This window comes from Apodemus sylvaticus, chromosome 6, assembly GCF_947179515.1.
Source record: "Apodemus sylvaticus chromosome 6, mApoSyl1.1, whole genome shotgun sequence".
Classification (NCBI taxonomy): Eukaryota; Metazoa; Chordata; class Mammalia; order Rodentia; family Muridae; genus Apodemus; species Apodemus sylvaticus.
This window is the reverse complement of record NC_067477.1, coordinates 50,451,154-50,467,292: the sequence shown is the minus strand read 5'-3', so window position 1 is coordinate 50,467,292 and position 16,139 is coordinate 50,451,154. Positions and strand designations below refer to the sequence as shown.

The window sequence follows — 16,139 nt, the reverse complement described above, 5'->3', positions numbered from 1 at the left end:
CACATATATATATGTATCTTAGTCAAACTTGTTATATATAAAAACATGGTAAACATTCTTTAATATGCATAATATTACTGTAATATCAGAAGCTTTAACAATATAAGTAATGTAGGTAACACAAGAAAAATTGAGTCAAATAGAAACCTCTTGAAGATGATGCAAACTTACCACCATGATCTGAATCTGAAGAAAATAGAAGGTTGGATTGGAACACAGTTGGTTAGCACAGGAAAGAGAATTCTGTGGACTCTGCAGCCTGATCTCTGAGCTGGGCTGCGCAGGGCCAGCAACTGGGCCCTCACCCTAGGAACAGGGTGCTGACAGTAATGGCGCCACGTCTGAGTAATGCGGAGAGTTAGGAAAGCCAACTCTCTAAGTTAGAAAAGAAAGGCCTCAGAAAACCAGAAACAGTTAAGAGGGTTAAAGAGAAACTGCACATACTGGTTTATTGCTGTATATTTTGTTTAAATTTTTAAAATTATTCCTTTGTATTTGTCTGCTTTGAAAGAGAGACATTACAAAGATTTCTGAGTGGTAGGATTGGCCTAAAGTCCTGTCAGCCACAAACTTGGGATGACAGTGATGCGTCCGCAGTCAGTTATTGTTTCCTAATTAGAGCTGGAGAGCCTGCAGACAGTGTCAGCATTATTTATGGGCAGAAGGAAGCGGCTGAGTCTCTGGCCCCATCTGTCTCGTGTCCCCCACGAGGCCCAGTAAGTGGAATTAAAGTACTTCAAAGGAAAACTTAACATACAGTTTCCAACCGCTGCGGTGCTTGCTCTTAGTCTCTGTGTCTTGCGTGTCCTGCCTGCTCCACAGTATTTTGCCTTCCTGTTTACTAGTGTTTAGTTAACACTAAATGTTTAGTAAACACTGATCTCTGAGGAGATCATAGGTGTTCGGCTAAAATGAAGTGGGCAGGAATTGTGGCTTTGGAATCAGGGAGTGCCTGTGTCTTGCTTTGGAAAGGACAAGTAGGTGCGTGTAACAGCTGGAGGTAAATAATGGGCTGGCTAAACCCTCAGTGGTATCCGGGCTCTCGGCCTTCTCCGGAGAATTCAGTTTGACTATGAGCTCGGTTCACTTGGAAAAAACTCACTGAATTTTTTTTCTTCCAGTTCACCAAAGCGGTGAAGCACTTTGGGGAAGAGGCTGGCAAAATACAGCCAGATGAGTTCTTTGGGATCTTTGATCAGTTTCTTCAGGCCGTGGCAGAAGCGAAACAGGAAAATGAGAACATGAGGAAAAGGAAGGAGGAGGAGGAGCGGCGTGCACGCCTGGAGGCGCAGGTGAGAGGGCTCCCTCAGCAGGCCCTCCTAGCAGGCCTGTGGCCACAGTGCTCCCTGGGTGTCAGTGGGTCCGTCTTTCCCTTTTGTGGTGCCATATGACATTAGATGCTTCAGCACACAGGCCCTGTGTTCCCTGTGCTGTGCAGGGAAAACCATGCCTTCCAGAGTGCGACAGACAGCACGAAGCCATACCATGGTGCCCTCAAGCAGTTTGGCAGCTTCTTTCCGAAGGCTGAAAGGTCGATCCGCATACTGCAAGTTTGTCTCCTTAGAAGTTACTTTCAAGAAATGATCATAAATTTGCCAAAGGACATTAACATCCTTTATAATAGCCACAAGTTATCTGTTTAGCACCTCTAGTGCTTTTTTAAAAAAAGACTATAGTAGAACTTGCCTGGAAGTTGGTAAGCGTTTTTCACTGTCCATTGCTTTTGCAGTGAGCCCTCACTTCATCCATTCAGGTTAGCAAGCCGTAGCTGCACATGGCTTCACATAAGAGATTCATTCATTTCTTCCCTTGGCCCAGAATTCTTTTCCCTATGCTGAAAGCAAAGTATACTCTAACCCTAAGAGGCCTCTTTCTACACACAGCTCAAAGAGCAGCGGGAGAGGGAGCGGAAGATGAGGAAAGCCAAGGAGAGCAGTGAGGAGAGCGGAGAGTTCGACGACCTGGTCTCGGCGCTGCGCTCAGGAGAGGTGTTCGACAAAGACCTTTCAAAACTCAAACGGAACCGGAAACGCATTTCCAACCAAGTAACGGACAGCAGCCGGGAGCGACCAATCACAAAACTTAATTTTTAGTTTCCTTGCATCCTTTTCTAGAAAGCGCCGTAGCAGCCCTTTGGAGTGACTAGAACTTTCCATTACACTGCCTTGCAATCCAAAACAATGGCAATTTCTTCTCTCATCTGTGAGTGAAGGTGTGAATGTGTGTGTGTAAATGTATGTGTATATATGTGAAAATGTACATAGAAGTCTTAAGTGTTGTCCGGGGACCTATGTGTATGCTTAAAAAGTTCATGTCAATGCGTGTGCCCAGAAACTCTTTGTGTATGCATTCATATAGAGTGGGGTTCATTTTCTTTCCCTGAACACCATGCCTGTTCAGAAGCACAAAACTCTCTCCTGAAACAGATAACAGACATTCCTTTAAAGGGGGTGGGGGTGGGGACAAAAGAGGAAGTTAAAGGCTTGTCTTGTGAAGTATTTTATGGTTCCCAAGGTTGGCGTAGAGAGACGATTTTCACTGGTAGAAATGGAGTTGGAAAACAGACTGGGGTGAGGCTCAGCAGTTGTGGACAAGGCACCTCCGCCTGCATCAGTGACTGACATAGCGGAACAGCTCCAAGGTTCTGATGCTGTTGTTGGGGTACACTCTTGTCTGGGGTACAAACATCTGTTAAGAACATCTTGCACACATTCATATCATGTAGAATGTCAGTCATACTTTGTTTATATATTTAAAACTTGAACACTGTTTTTCCCCCTAATTTCGTCAATTTTTCTGTCAAGTGCTCTTGATGACTTCTTTATTGGTTCTGTTGTTTTGAAAACACACTTTCCCAGTGATGCCTCCTGGATCCTGGTTAAGGGCCAGAATTGCCAGAGCCTCCTCATTGATACAGATCTGTAGACCTGACAAATAAAATTTCCCATCCAAGACTTAGTGGAAGAACTCCCTGAAGATTCTTCTTAAAGGCATAGGGGTGCTTTTGGGATGTCTTCTGTTTCCATATAGGCCGTGCTGCATGTCCGGGATAATGGACACTCAAATGGACACGAGACGTCAACAGTATCTACAGGGATGCTCAGATCTATTTATCTCAAAGAATATCTGAAGTGATCGCTGTTACATGTTGTCATTTTAAATTGTGTGTCAGTGACGCTACCTGTACAATTTCAGTCCAAAAAATAAAGCTCTCAGGGAGAAATGATAAAAAAAAAAAAAAATGAGCAGTAGAAAATAAAATATGGACGCTTACCACTGAGCTGCCAACTCCTAGTATCCTTAAATTATATGATATGTAAAGAGGACTGTTACTATTGTTTCCTTTTGCTTTATTTATTTGTACTAGGGTGTGGGGAGGGACTAGCATTTTCTCATTTTTCCATCTGTCCTTTTGTGGTTAGGTTTCCTGTGGAGAGAGTAGTTTTTCCTATTGCACTACAATATTATTTACTCACTAAATTGAGTTTTTCAGTCAAGTATCAGATATTTATTAAGCACTTACTATGTACCAGGCATAGAAGAGCTGTAGTGGTAAGCAAGACAGAGTCCCTGCCCACCAAGGAGTTCACGTTCTCAATGGGGTTTTCAGGGACGGTAGAATACCAATGGGCATAGTATACAGGAACCATACTATTTAAAAGATAATCTGTATGGACTATAACGTTTAGTGTGGATGGCGAGGGATCTGTGCTGTGTACAAGCTGTGAAACAATGCTCTAAGAATTGTCAAGAGCTGTGTTTTTTTACCTTTTTTGTTTTTCTTCATCACAAACTTAGCAACCTTTCTACCCATCATGTGGGAGCAAACGGCTCTTCACTAAGGCAGTCACAGGTCCAGAGCAGAGCTGACTCTCCCAGCCCCGAGCTGCCCACAGTGTGCAAGCATCCCGGCTGCGATGCTGATGGAGACTTGGCTCGGGCCAGCTTGGAGAGGAGGAGGAGCGGGGTGGAGTGATGGATTTCACTGTTCCTGATCTAAAGTGCCTCTTTGTATATTCTTTTCTATTGATAGCAGGAAAAGTTTGGTCTGGCTCAGTTTTGGAACTGTGGAGAGAGACTCACAACAGAGAGCAAGTCTGTGTTGCATGTCCCCTCGTCCCTCTTAGAATCATCCTGACTTCCATGTAGCCCTCCTAGTAGGCCACCTTTACCATTCCCAGCTTTTGGGTTTATTTTCATAAAGACTGTGTGCAGGTAACTTCATGTGCCATTGTTACAAACAAACAAAAAACAACTTTTTAGACTGGTGCTGGTGTAAGTAGCCACTTTTCTCTCTTGAGTATGTATTTTAAAGATTTTTTTAAATAATACCAAAAAAAGAAAAGCATTATAATTTTTAAACTTAATTAAATGTCTCGTATCTTATTAGCTTAGTAGCTGGAACCACTTAGTCTTTAGGTGTAAGACTGTTGTTACAGAACCAAGAAGAAAAAAAAAAAAAGATGTCGTGTGTGCTGTGAGACTGTACATTTTTTTAAAATAGCAATATGCAATAAAGATGACTTCACTGGGTGTACAGATGTGTTTTCTATGTACTATAAAAATGGTGAGGTTAAATGGTAGTACATTCTACCATTGAATTTAAATGTAGCAAATCAGTGAATCAGAACTGTATATGTATTTTAAAACATGCTTATCCTGGAGTTAAAGGCATGTAAGTCCCTAGTGCAGCAGCGTCATATGTCTAGACTACACTGCTAACTCTGTCCGTTCTTGGTTTATGTGGCACATCTGTGCCTTTGAGTTAAGTGTGGTGGAGCTCCCGCCTCCAGCATCAACACCTGTGCATCATGAAACATTTCACATGTGCATCAGTATGAGAAACGCCGCCTGTGTGGAGGAAGACACCCCAATAGGCTCCTTTCAGCTCAATCCGATTTGAAGTCAAGCTGAAAACATCCATCAAGCCCTCCGTGCTCTGACCTTCCTGATCTTTGGACTCAGTGTTCCAATTACTGCCGCCAGCTTTGTTTGCCATTAAGTTACAGGGTAACTGCACAGTTCCTAAAACTGCTCTCTGCTGCTGGAGTTTAGACAGGAGAGACCACCAATCCTGCAACACAAGCACACCATTGCCTCCTGTCTGTACGTGAGTGTGGAGCTACATACAGGACCACATAGAGACTTGCCCTCGATACATGGATGGAGACATGACAAGATGTGGAGACTTCAGATCGTTATAGTCAGTTTAGTCTTCACTCATCCAACCGTGGTGTAGCTGGGGAGATGATCACTTCTAGCAGAGTCACATCATGTGACCCATCTAGAACGGTGCCCTTTTTCTGCAGCCTGAAGTGGATTTATATGCAGTAAGTTGGAAAGCGTGTGTGTGTGTGTGTGTGTGTGTGTGTGTTTAATGTTGTGTAAACAAGTGTGTTTACACTTATGGGCATGCATATGGAGTCCTGAAGTTGACTTAGCATATTAATCAATTTCCACCATATTGAGACTGTCACCAAATGACAATTCCAGCTTGCTAATTCTGGCTAGCCTAATTTACTGGTTTATTTAGGAGAATCTTATTTCTACCTCCTGAGTGCTGAAATTGCAGGCTACCACAATACCTGCCCTGTTTTTCCATGGATTCTGGAGATCTTGACTCCAGTCTCTGTACCTTCAAGGGAGAAGCCATCTCTCTAAGCCAGTTTGGGCACATTGGTTTGGTCATAATCATTCCAAAGGCCACTATAGGAAATTCTGAAGGCTGGGCAGCTTTTGATGGGTAGTTGAGTAGATGCCAGCTTCGTAGTATTTGTGGTAATGGACACAGGACTTCCCTGCCTCTGGATCATATATATAGGTTCTAATTACTGAGGTCTGCTTATTACATAGTACTTAGATTGTGTTACCTCTCTATATCTGTATGCTCCCTCCCAATAATATGAACTTTGTTTAAGTTTAAAAAAAAATTGAGGTGACTGGAAAAATATCTTGGTGGTTAAGAGTACTTACTGCAGAGGAACCAGTAATTCTATCTCTGGGTATCTAAACTATTAAAAAAAAACATAACCTACACACACACACAAGAAACAGTAATGACATGCATACATACTGGGGCTTGAGAGATTGCTCAGTGGTTGCGAACACTTGCTCTTGAAGAGGATTTGGGTTCAATTCCCAGCACCCACATGGTGGCTCACAACCATCTGTAACTCCAGTTCCAGGGGATATAACACCTCTTCCTGGCCTCTTTAGGCACCTTGCACACATGTGATACACAGACAGGGACTTGCAAGGAAAATACTCATACACATAAATGTTTTGACATTGTCTGGACAGTGAAGAAAATGGCCCAGTGGCCTTTGATCTCTTCCCTGGCATTGTAATCAAATGTGTTTCCATGCCATCAAACAAACAATATGAGCACAGACGAAGGTTGCTTTTTTTTCTTGTCATTTTTTTTTCCTTTTTCTGAGAAGGCCTCTTGTACTGGCTGGTTTTGTGTGTCAACTTGACACAGGCTGGAGTTATCACCGAAAAAAGGAGCTTCAGTTGGGGAAGTGTCTCCATGAGATCCAGCTGTGGGGCATTTTCACATTTAGTGATTAAGAGGGGAGGGCCCCTTGTGGGTGGTGCCATCTCTGGACTGGTAGTCTTGGGTTCTATAAGAGAGCAGGGCTGAGCCAGCCAGGGGAAGCAAGCCAGTAAGGAACATCCCTCCATGGCCTCTGCATCAGCTCCTGCTTCCTGACCTGCTTGAGTTCCAGTCCTGACTTCCTTTGGTGATCAAAGTCAATGTGGAAAGTATAAGTTGAATAAACCCTTTCCTCTACAATTTGCTTCTTGGTCATGATGTTTGTGCAGGAGTAGAAACCTTGAATAAGACACAAAGTTTTCTTCCAGGCCCATGCTGGCCTCAGGTTCAGTTGTCCTGCCTCAACTTGCCGAGCAAATGAAATCTACTTTTTATCAAACTTCGATAGGTTTGGGGTTTTCAGAGAAAATAAACAGTTCCTAAGCAGAGATGGATTTGTTCATGTTACTTGGTGGTGGTAAAATTCCTTCTCAGAGGGGATGCCACGAGCAACATCCACCCCTTCTCCTCAGGGCCAGCCACCGCCAACACCTACCCTTCTAAATTCCAACAGCTAAGTGGAGGCACCATCCTGTTCATGTTCACTCAGGAGAACCAATGAGTGTACAGAGTGCTCATACAGGCTATAGGTGAGGGGGGCTTATCCCCACTCATGAGATGAAACCCTTTCCCTAGTCTCTTAGCCAATAATACTGCCCCCACCACCCCTCCACGTGCAATTAAGGCTGAGTTGCATACAATAGGGGATAGGGAGCAACTGGATGCCCAGGTGAGAGTGTGGCCTTCCCACCCTCCACGAGAGAGAGTGTAAACCAGTATGTTTTACCTTCCCAATGCTGTAATCCTTTAATACACTTTCTCATGTGGTGACTCCACCACCACCACCAAATTATTTTCTTGCTACTTTATAACAATAGTTTTGCTACTGTTATGAACTGTAAAGTAAATATCTGATATGCGGGATTTCTGATATGTGACCCCTGCTGGAGATTCACAAGTTGAGAACAGCCTAGTAGTCAACAAACCCAGCTGGGATGGTCCTTTTGCAGGTGAGCTCCCCAAGATGGTGGTGGCGTGGCTCAGAGGACAGTCACACTCAAGACTTGTGCTAATTAGTTCTCTCTGTCTCCCTGTGTAGCTGCTCCAGGAGGAGGGGAAGTGGGTTAATAACACTTATTTCCAGTGCTGCTTTCCCAGCTCAGTACACATCCATTAGGTCACATTGGTCTATTTGTGACAAGTCTACAGTCCCCTGTGACAGGGATCATTTATAGTTAACATCCTCATCCCTGCCTCCAGGGTAAGAAACATTCCAAGTCTCATTGTCTTGGGCTTATCTGTTCATTCCAGAATCAGAGGCAGTTCCTGGGGAGGATGTTAGACAAAGTCTCCAAAAAACTGAAGGAAAAGAGGGCATTTTTAAAAGGAGAGCCGGACTATAGGACACCAGGTTAATAATACACAAAAGTCCATCATTTCCCTATGTACCAGGTATAAACTAGTAGCGTTTGAAATTCAGCATACAACCCTATTCATGTAAGTACCTCCCAAAATGAAACAGTCTATAGGCACAGATCTAACAAAATCTCTGTGAGATTTAGAGGAGGGAAACAAGACTGTGGGAAGAAACTGAAAATCAAGAAGTAAGATAGTTCACATTTGCAGTGTTAGCATATCTGGGCTTCCCAGCCTGATTGATAGATTCGATAAAATCTCAACCAAAATCCAGTAATTTATTGGGTGCTTGCCGACAAGCTGTATCTAGAATCTATTGAGCAAGTCCAGTGTTTTGACATTTTTATATAACATCATTTACAAACTTCATGCTTAGAAACTGTGCAATCATGTTAGAATAAAATGTGGTTATGTTTTAAGTGAGCTTAGTATATGTTATGCCATATCAATATACCTCATGTGCCAAATGTGGCACCCGGATATTGGACACACCTAGAGAATGCCAGAGACCCCTAAGAGCCGACACAGTATTGAATAGCGAAGCTGGGACCTTGGAAGAGATCCATGAATGGGAACCAGAGACAGAAGCCACTTAAGATCAGCAGCTGGGGTCCTGAAAAAGGAGTCAAGGCTACACAAAGCCAGCCGGGGCGCAGACCACAGTGCATCCTCCTCCAAAGAAAAAAATAAAAAATGAATATCAGACTCAAATGCAAAACAGAGCTAAGAAAAACTGGGGAAAAGATGGAAGAAAATCTGGCTTGAGTTTAATTTCAATGACCAGCAAAACCCATATCTGTGAAACAAAACTTCAAACTTTCTGGGCTGGCTATCCAGCCAGCTCAATGGGAAAGCTCTCCCTCAGCATGCCCCAGGCCATGCGTTTGGAGGCCCCAGCATCTCCAAAAGAAGGGAGGAAGGAAAAAATTCTCTGTGAAAAACAGTCAAGAGAATGGAACTCTGAACCATCAACTAGTAAAAAGTTTTTTCAACTGACATCCATAAAGGGATGTTACCCAAGATGTAAAAGACATCTAAGTGTTAAAACTCAGCAACCACAAATGAACCAAACCATGGACACCTCACAGAAAACAAAACAAAACAAACAAACAAAACCACCTATGAGAAGAGTATCCACACTAGTATCAAGAGGAAAATGCAGATTAAAAGCTATGAGATACAACTGCCCCCAAGAGTTGCCAAAACCCAGAGGAGACAACACGACACCAACACCAAACGCTGCCTGGGACGCAGAGCAACCTGAACTCTTGTTCACTGATGTGGAAATGCAAATGGCCTGGATCCTTTGGAGAACAGATGGGCATCCCCACGCCCCCCACCATGGTCATGGGCTTTATTTGCGGACTGCTGGGAAAAGAGAAAGCTAGACATGGTTGGTGGGTTGATGGAAGGAAAGAGCTTCTTGCTTTAAAATGTAGTGCATGTTGCCTGAAGGTTAGCATGTGCGAACAGATGTGGAAGTGAGAGGAGAGACAGAGAAAGTCATCAACTGGACACTTCCCTTAGGGAAGGCAGACGGGCTATGGGGGCAATGGGGAGCATGGAAGATCACTTTATACAGGAGATTAACCAAAGTCATTGCTTGGTTTCCTGAACACCCAGCTGCCTCCCCAGTTATCTCTCTCAGCATCAGAGAAGGGGATAAGCATGTGGGGTGACACTCTTCTATCCTCTAGCTGTTCCAGCCAGAATTGCTCCTCTGCCTGCCCTGCCCTTCCAGCCAGTCAAGAGGTAAGAAAGTTCAGGAGCATACAGGGGAGCAACCTTGTCTCTCACCCAGCCTTCTTCCCTCTCTGCCCACTGCAAACCCCCTCACATGAGCTCTTTGCTCAATCCTTATGCATCTCATCCTCATTTCCCCTGGCGAAAATCATACAGGTACAACTACCTATCGCCTTGGCCAAGAGAAGCCACTGCGGTCACATGGAAGACATTCCCGACACTGTGCTCGGAAGATCGGAAGGAGCATTCAACGTAGGACACAGCTCCCCTGCTGGACCAGCACAGTACCCTGCTCATGTGTGACAGGGATAAGTCTCTGCTTGGATAGTTCCCGCAGTGTGGCCAGGTCAGTCCACATGTCCAGCTTACAGCCAACCAGCACCACCTTGGCTTTGGGGCAAAACTCCTGAGTCTCTCCTTACCACTTCTTGATGTCAAAGCAGATGAGCACGGCATCAGAATCTGGGTAGGCCAGAGGCCCGGACACTGTCATACATAGCAAGAGGAACCTGAAGTATCCCACATGTTGAGCTCAATGTGGCGCTTGTCGATCTCGAAGCTGGCACTGTAGTTCTCAAACACTGTGGTGACATAACTCGGCTTTGGTGGCTATGATAAGGTGAAGTTGCAGAGCCGGCTGGCAGTGCCAACTTCGCCAACCTCATGGACCGCCAAGGGCTGTACAACCCACTGCCACCTTTGCCAGTCATCCCTGGCATGGAGGGCGCGGGTATAGGGTGAGGGCATCTGCAACCTGACCTGTGACTGTAAGGAGAGCGGCAGCAGAGCTGGAGTGGGCACATACTAGGGGGTGTGGTCAGGACGTGCAACTCCATCAATTGCAACTTCAGTGATTCAGCGGACAGGCCACAATCCAGGGCAGATGGGCATTTCTTATGAGACTGTAAAATTTTTTGTAAAACCCAAATGAGAGTATAAGCCCATGCAAGAACCTACATGCAGATCCTTAGAGCAGCCTTATTAATAGTTTCCAAAACTAATAAGGCACCAAGATGCCTTTCAGTTAAGTAGTGAATGGTTACAGGTGCAAGTGATGTTGAGAGATTACTCAGTGCCAAAAAAAGTATTTGAAGCAATCAAGCTGTGAAAAGACATCAAGGAACCCAGGTGTATGCTGCTAAGCAAAGGAAACCAATAAAAAAAAAAAAAAGGTCATATACTGTCTGGTGATATTTATATGACTTCATGAAAAAGAATGGAAACAATTAAATTAATGGTCATCAAACAGAAGGTAGAGCCATGATCTTTAGATGTGAAAATTACCATGTAATAGTGCAAAGGTGGACGAGGGTCAATCAATGACCTGCAACCCCAAGAGAGGATGCCAATTTAAACTTATATTTTAGTACAGATAGAGATTTGTCAATGCAGGTTCATCGGTCCCTCTCTGGTGGGATGCTAATGTGGAGGAAGATGTGCTGGAGTAGAGGTAGAGAGCATATTGGAATCTCTGGTACTTTCTGTTCTGCTGCTAGCCTAAAAGTACTCTAAAACAGAAAGTGGACTTTCCAAGAATAAGAAGTCCCCTGTGTGTGTGGCCAAGAAATGTGCATGTCAAGTTCAGGCTTTGTATACCCAACCACCTGCAGCAAATCAGCAACTTGATTGGGTGATTTTTAAGCCCTTGACTTGTCCAACTTATCTAAAAACACAAAACCAATGGGACCTCTCAGCAGGTGAAGGTGCTTGCTGCCAAGACTGATTATAGGATTTCCATCCCTGGAACCCACATGTTGGAAGGAGAGGACTGACTCTAGCAAGTTATTCCCTGCCCCCTGACCTCCTGACCATGTAAGCATGCTATGGCATCTGAGCATGTGTCCCCACCGTGTGTGTTTTGTTGGATAGATAGATTAGATATACAGACAGATAAAATTTAAAAATATAAAGCCCAGTGAGGTAGCTTTTCATCCTTCCAGCTGACATTTACACAGAGTATTAGTTTGGGTTCTCTAGAGTCACAGATTCTGTATGGGCAGTCTCTATATAGTTAGGGAATTTGTCAATGACTTACAGTCTATAGTCCAACTCCCCAAAAATGGGCAGCAGCAGCTGTGGATGGAAGTCCACGGATCTAGCAGTTGCTTAGTCCCACGAAGCAAACAGGCAAGGAAGAGTGAGTCAATCTTCCTTCTTCCAATGTCCCTATATAGATCTCCAGCAGAGGGTGTAGCCCAGATTAAAGACTGTAGTTCTCCAGCAGAGGATGTGGCCCAGATTAAAGGCTTGTGCTTCCGTGCCTTTAATCCCAGATGATCTTGAACTTGGAGATCTCCTTGTCTTAATCTTCTGGAATTCATAGCCACTATGCTTCAAGATCTCCATGCCAAGATCCAGGTCAGAAACTTATATCTCTGAGCCTCCAGATTAGGATCATAGGTGAGCCTTCCAATTCTAGATTGTAGTTCATTCCAGACATAGTCAAGTTGATAACCAGGAATAGCCACTACACACAGCTATTCTTCTTTGACTGGCCCAGACCCTAAAACCCAATTATGCCATTGCTGAACTATTTATAAGTCCAAAGAAAGAAAAGGCTGACCTCAGGTATTCCAGACACTCCTGGGCAGTTCAGTCTTAAACCTTTAAGATTTATAGTTTAAGGTAGTTTTTTCAAGTTGTTATTAGAAGAGTTACAAGAAAACCCCTCAAGAAAATCTCTCTCTCTCTCTCTCTCTCTCTCTCTCTCTCTCTCTCTCTCTCTCTCTCTCTCTCTCTCTCTTCCTCCTCCTCCTCCTCCTCCTCCTCCTCTTCCTCCTCCTCCTTCTTCTTCTTCTTTTCCTTTCTCCTTTCCTCCCTCCCTTTTCCCCTCCAGTTTTCTCTCTCCTTCTTTCCCTCCCTCTTCCTTCTCTTCTTAGCCGCATTAGTGACTATACATCAGAAAGCCTCATTATGCCCTTTGTGGAAAACCTGTCTTGAATGTGAACTATTTGGCCCTGACGCGGAGCCGCTCTGTGACCTGACCTTTTTATGATGGGGCTGGAGTACAAGCTGGCCCTCCTGTGTCTGCAGAGGCTGCAGAGGACCACAGCAGCACTGTGCTAAAGGACATTGATTGGCTTTCCCCTCCCTAGACTGGCGAGCAGACCCTTGCAGCCTGGAGCTACCTGTTCTTACTAAGGACATGCCACCAAAGGCTGCCCCCTCTTCCTGTCTGCCTATTCCATTCCCTTGCACCAACAACCCAACAGCACACAGCACTCAAGGTCTGAGTTCTAGAGTTTCCTCTGTTACTGTCAGAATAAGCAGTGAAACTAGATCCGTTTCTCAAGCACCATTGTTTTCCATCCTGGAAGCAGGAAAGAGCAGTTCTAAAAGTTCTTGCAAGATGCTGTCTCCCCACCTCTGAGGCCTGTAGCCCTTGGGTGCTGGGAAGTCACAGCAGGCAACGTTCTAACTGGAATTATGTAAACCATTCTGGTTGAGCTGTTTATCAGTCATAGCCATGAAACCTGGCTCCTTGCCCTGTGTTTGTGAAGGGCAGGATGGAGGGGCAATTATTGAGATCATGTGACCTTTCGGCGGTGACAAGGCTTTCTGCAGGGTTCCTGTTATTAGACCACGGTAGCAACACTGATCCTTCAGGGCCCATCTGGACTTTTCCAAAAGCACATACATGTATCCTGTCACTAAATCCATTTGCATCATTACCATAGGCTCTTGCCTATGGAAGTCACTGTGGTGACCTGAGAAGACAGTAAGTGGAAGAATAGAAAGTGACAGACAACGTCACTGGACAGCTCCACTGTTCTCACTAGGTGCCCCACATTTTAACTGGGCTTAGAGTATCCAGACTGCCAATCTGAATGCTCAAAACTCAACCCCCATTATCATTATGGGGATGTAGTGACAGCTTGGATCAGCAATATTTTTAAGGGTTTTTTAAAAAATGTGTATATGTGTATATATATACCATGTATCTGAGGGGGCCTGGGAGAGGGTATCAGAGCTCCTACAAATTGTGAGCAGCTTAATGTGGCTACTGGGAACTGAACTCAGGTTCTCTAGAAGAGCATGGACTCTCAACTACTTAGCAGTATTTCTCTCCAGCCCCCTGGCTAGATGAGGATTCTTTAAAACAACTTTTTATTTGGATAAAATCTCACAGAAATTGTAAAAATAGCATAAAGATCCCCATTTGCTTAGACACATGCTCTAATATGCTATTATTTAATTTTAACATGTTATGTCTGTATCTATACACATATTTTTTCCTGGATCTTTTGAAATATATATATATATAGAGAGAATATTCTTTCATTTCTGAGCACTTGAATGTATATTTTCTGAAAGTGGAAATTCTTTACTGTAAAAGGCCCCTAGACCTTAGCACAACTAATGCCATCCATATTAGAGGCACCATTCTGACCTTAGACCCCAACATGTAGGCCCTAACACCTGACAAAATAGGAACAAAGACCTAATCCATAGTTCCAGGAAACTGTAATGTACTGACCTTGATTTTTGGTTCCTACAGTTCTGCTTCTTGCTAACTATGCTTGTTAACTGAAGTGTGATCAGCAGGATGTAGCTTTTGTACATATAAGACAAAAAGACCTGTAAGGTACAGGGCTGCATGATTGAGCGAGTTCCCTGTGCAGCTGCTGGCCAGCAATAAAGACTTTCCTTTTAGCTTTAAGAGTGTCTGTGTGGTGGTCTTACCTCATGATGTTCTGGAGGCCCCAGCTAGATTCCTAAAGACTGAGATGGCTGGGAGTATCAAATCCCTTCTGGGGTCATAAGGGGAAAATGGTCAGTTTCTAGGAGCAGTACACCATGAGATATTCCAGGGCCCCACAAATTTCTCCTATCTCTAGTTCTACCACATCAGAAGCTCCTGATGCCTACATCCTAAAATGGAGAATTACAGACAATTGCATGAATCTATTGCCTCCAGTGTTAAGTTTGTTTATTGTGTCTTCTAAATAGAACACTTAGTAAAGACTGGACACAGTCATAATTCCCATGTCTGAGATCCACATGAGACATCACCAGACTCCTGTTCTAAGTCTGTGTGGTAGGCACCCCTGTTTGCCTTTACTGTTTGCCCATCTGTGTGTCTTTCTTGTGCTTTCTGTCAGTTCTATAAGCTGGAAAAATATCTAAAATGGGAAAGGGAATAAGCAGTCCCAAGACACCATTGAAATGATTGTTAAAACACTTCAAAGAAGGTTTTGCAGATAAGGATGAGTATAATCTATTTCTCACTCACCCAGAAAACTCCAGACCTTTTGTAAAATTGATTAGCCTCTTTTGGAGTCTCGAGGCCTAGTGAAGAATCTCTTGACCCTCAGACACTTCAGGCCACCTGGAAAGTGGTAACTGCAGGCGCCCAGCCAGCTTTCCCTATATTGATCAACTGCTTTCTTTGGTTGAAGACTCACTTCCCTAGGTTAAGACCCATACCCTCTTCTTGGGAACCCAAATGCTCGAGGTTCAGCCAGGCCATACCAAGAGAGATGGAAGTAGTCCCCTTGCTGTGCTGGGTGAAGGAGATAGATTCTTCTACCTTAGATCCCTTCTCCTCTCCACACATGCAGAGTGCCTCTGGCTGGGGGGGCGGGGGGGCACAGTTGTGACAGTCAAGAGTTCTTGTCCGCCCTTTTCACAGCCAAGGAGAGGGACAAGACCCTGCTTGTGAGTAGGACAGTCACCTTTGGACTGGGCAAGAGATTGCTGTTAGAGAATGTAGCCCCAAATGGAGCAGATTCCCTCCTCTGCCTGACTTGACTAAAACCCCAATAGCAACCTATGTAAGGAGGCTCTGGACAATTTTTCACCAAGCCCTATTAGGAGGATTGAAAGCAGCTGCTAGAAAACTCACCAATCTGTCTAAGATAAGTGAGGTTATACAATCACCCCCAATAATCTGTTCAATTCCTGGAGCACCTTGTGACGTTTACCAGATGTTCACCCACATAGACCCAGATATACCAGAAAACCAGAGAGGAGAGCGACTAATACTGCTTTTGTTGTACAGTTGGCTCCAGACATTAAGAAGGAACTTCAAACATTAAAATAGTTTGAGGGTATATAAATAGGTCCCAATTATTGGAAATCGCTCAAACAGTTTACAATAACTGTGATTCTAGAAGTAAACAAAAGGTTGGTCTGAGCAGTAGTAATGGTTCCTGGGTAGATGGATAAACGAGATCTGGGAATAGGAAGTTGGAGACAGAAGGAAAGGAAGAAGCTAGAAATGAGCCGATGTGTGTATTGTCAAAAGAGGACACTGGAAGAAAGAGCGCCAACATCAGGAAAGGGGGAATCAAAATGACCCATTCTCCATTGGGGTGAGCCTGCAGGAACCCAGAGTAACATTAAAGGTAGGGAGCAAATCTGTTAAATTTCTGGTCACCACAGA

The 16,139-nt window shown here is 44.2% G+C and overlaps 1 protein-coding gene and 1 pseudogene across 3 annotated transcripts in view; one reads left to right on the top strand and one right to left on the bottom strand.

Moving 5' to 3' along the window:
• Positions 1-4,533, top strand: part of Daam1 (dishevelled associated activator of morphogenesis 1) — a 164,601-nt gene extending 160,068 nt beyond the window's left edge. For all 3 annotated transcript variants that reach the window (XM_052185688.1, XM_052185687.1, XM_052185689.1), the window contains 2 exons: positions 1,122-1,292; positions 1,884-4,533. In XM_052185688.1, the coding sequence (XP_052041648.1) occupies positions 1,122-1,292; positions 1,884-2,093 (381 nt within the window). In that variant the 3' untranslated portion in view covers positions 2,094-4,533. The remainder of the gene's footprint in view (positions 1-1,121; positions 1,293-1,883) is intronic.
• A 5,257-nt stretch (positions 4,534-9,790) lies between these two features.
• Positions 9,791-10,501, bottom strand: LOC127687908 (rho-related GTP-binding protein RhoN-like; annotated as a pseudogene).
• Positions 10,502-16,139: the final 5,638 nt, after the last annotated feature.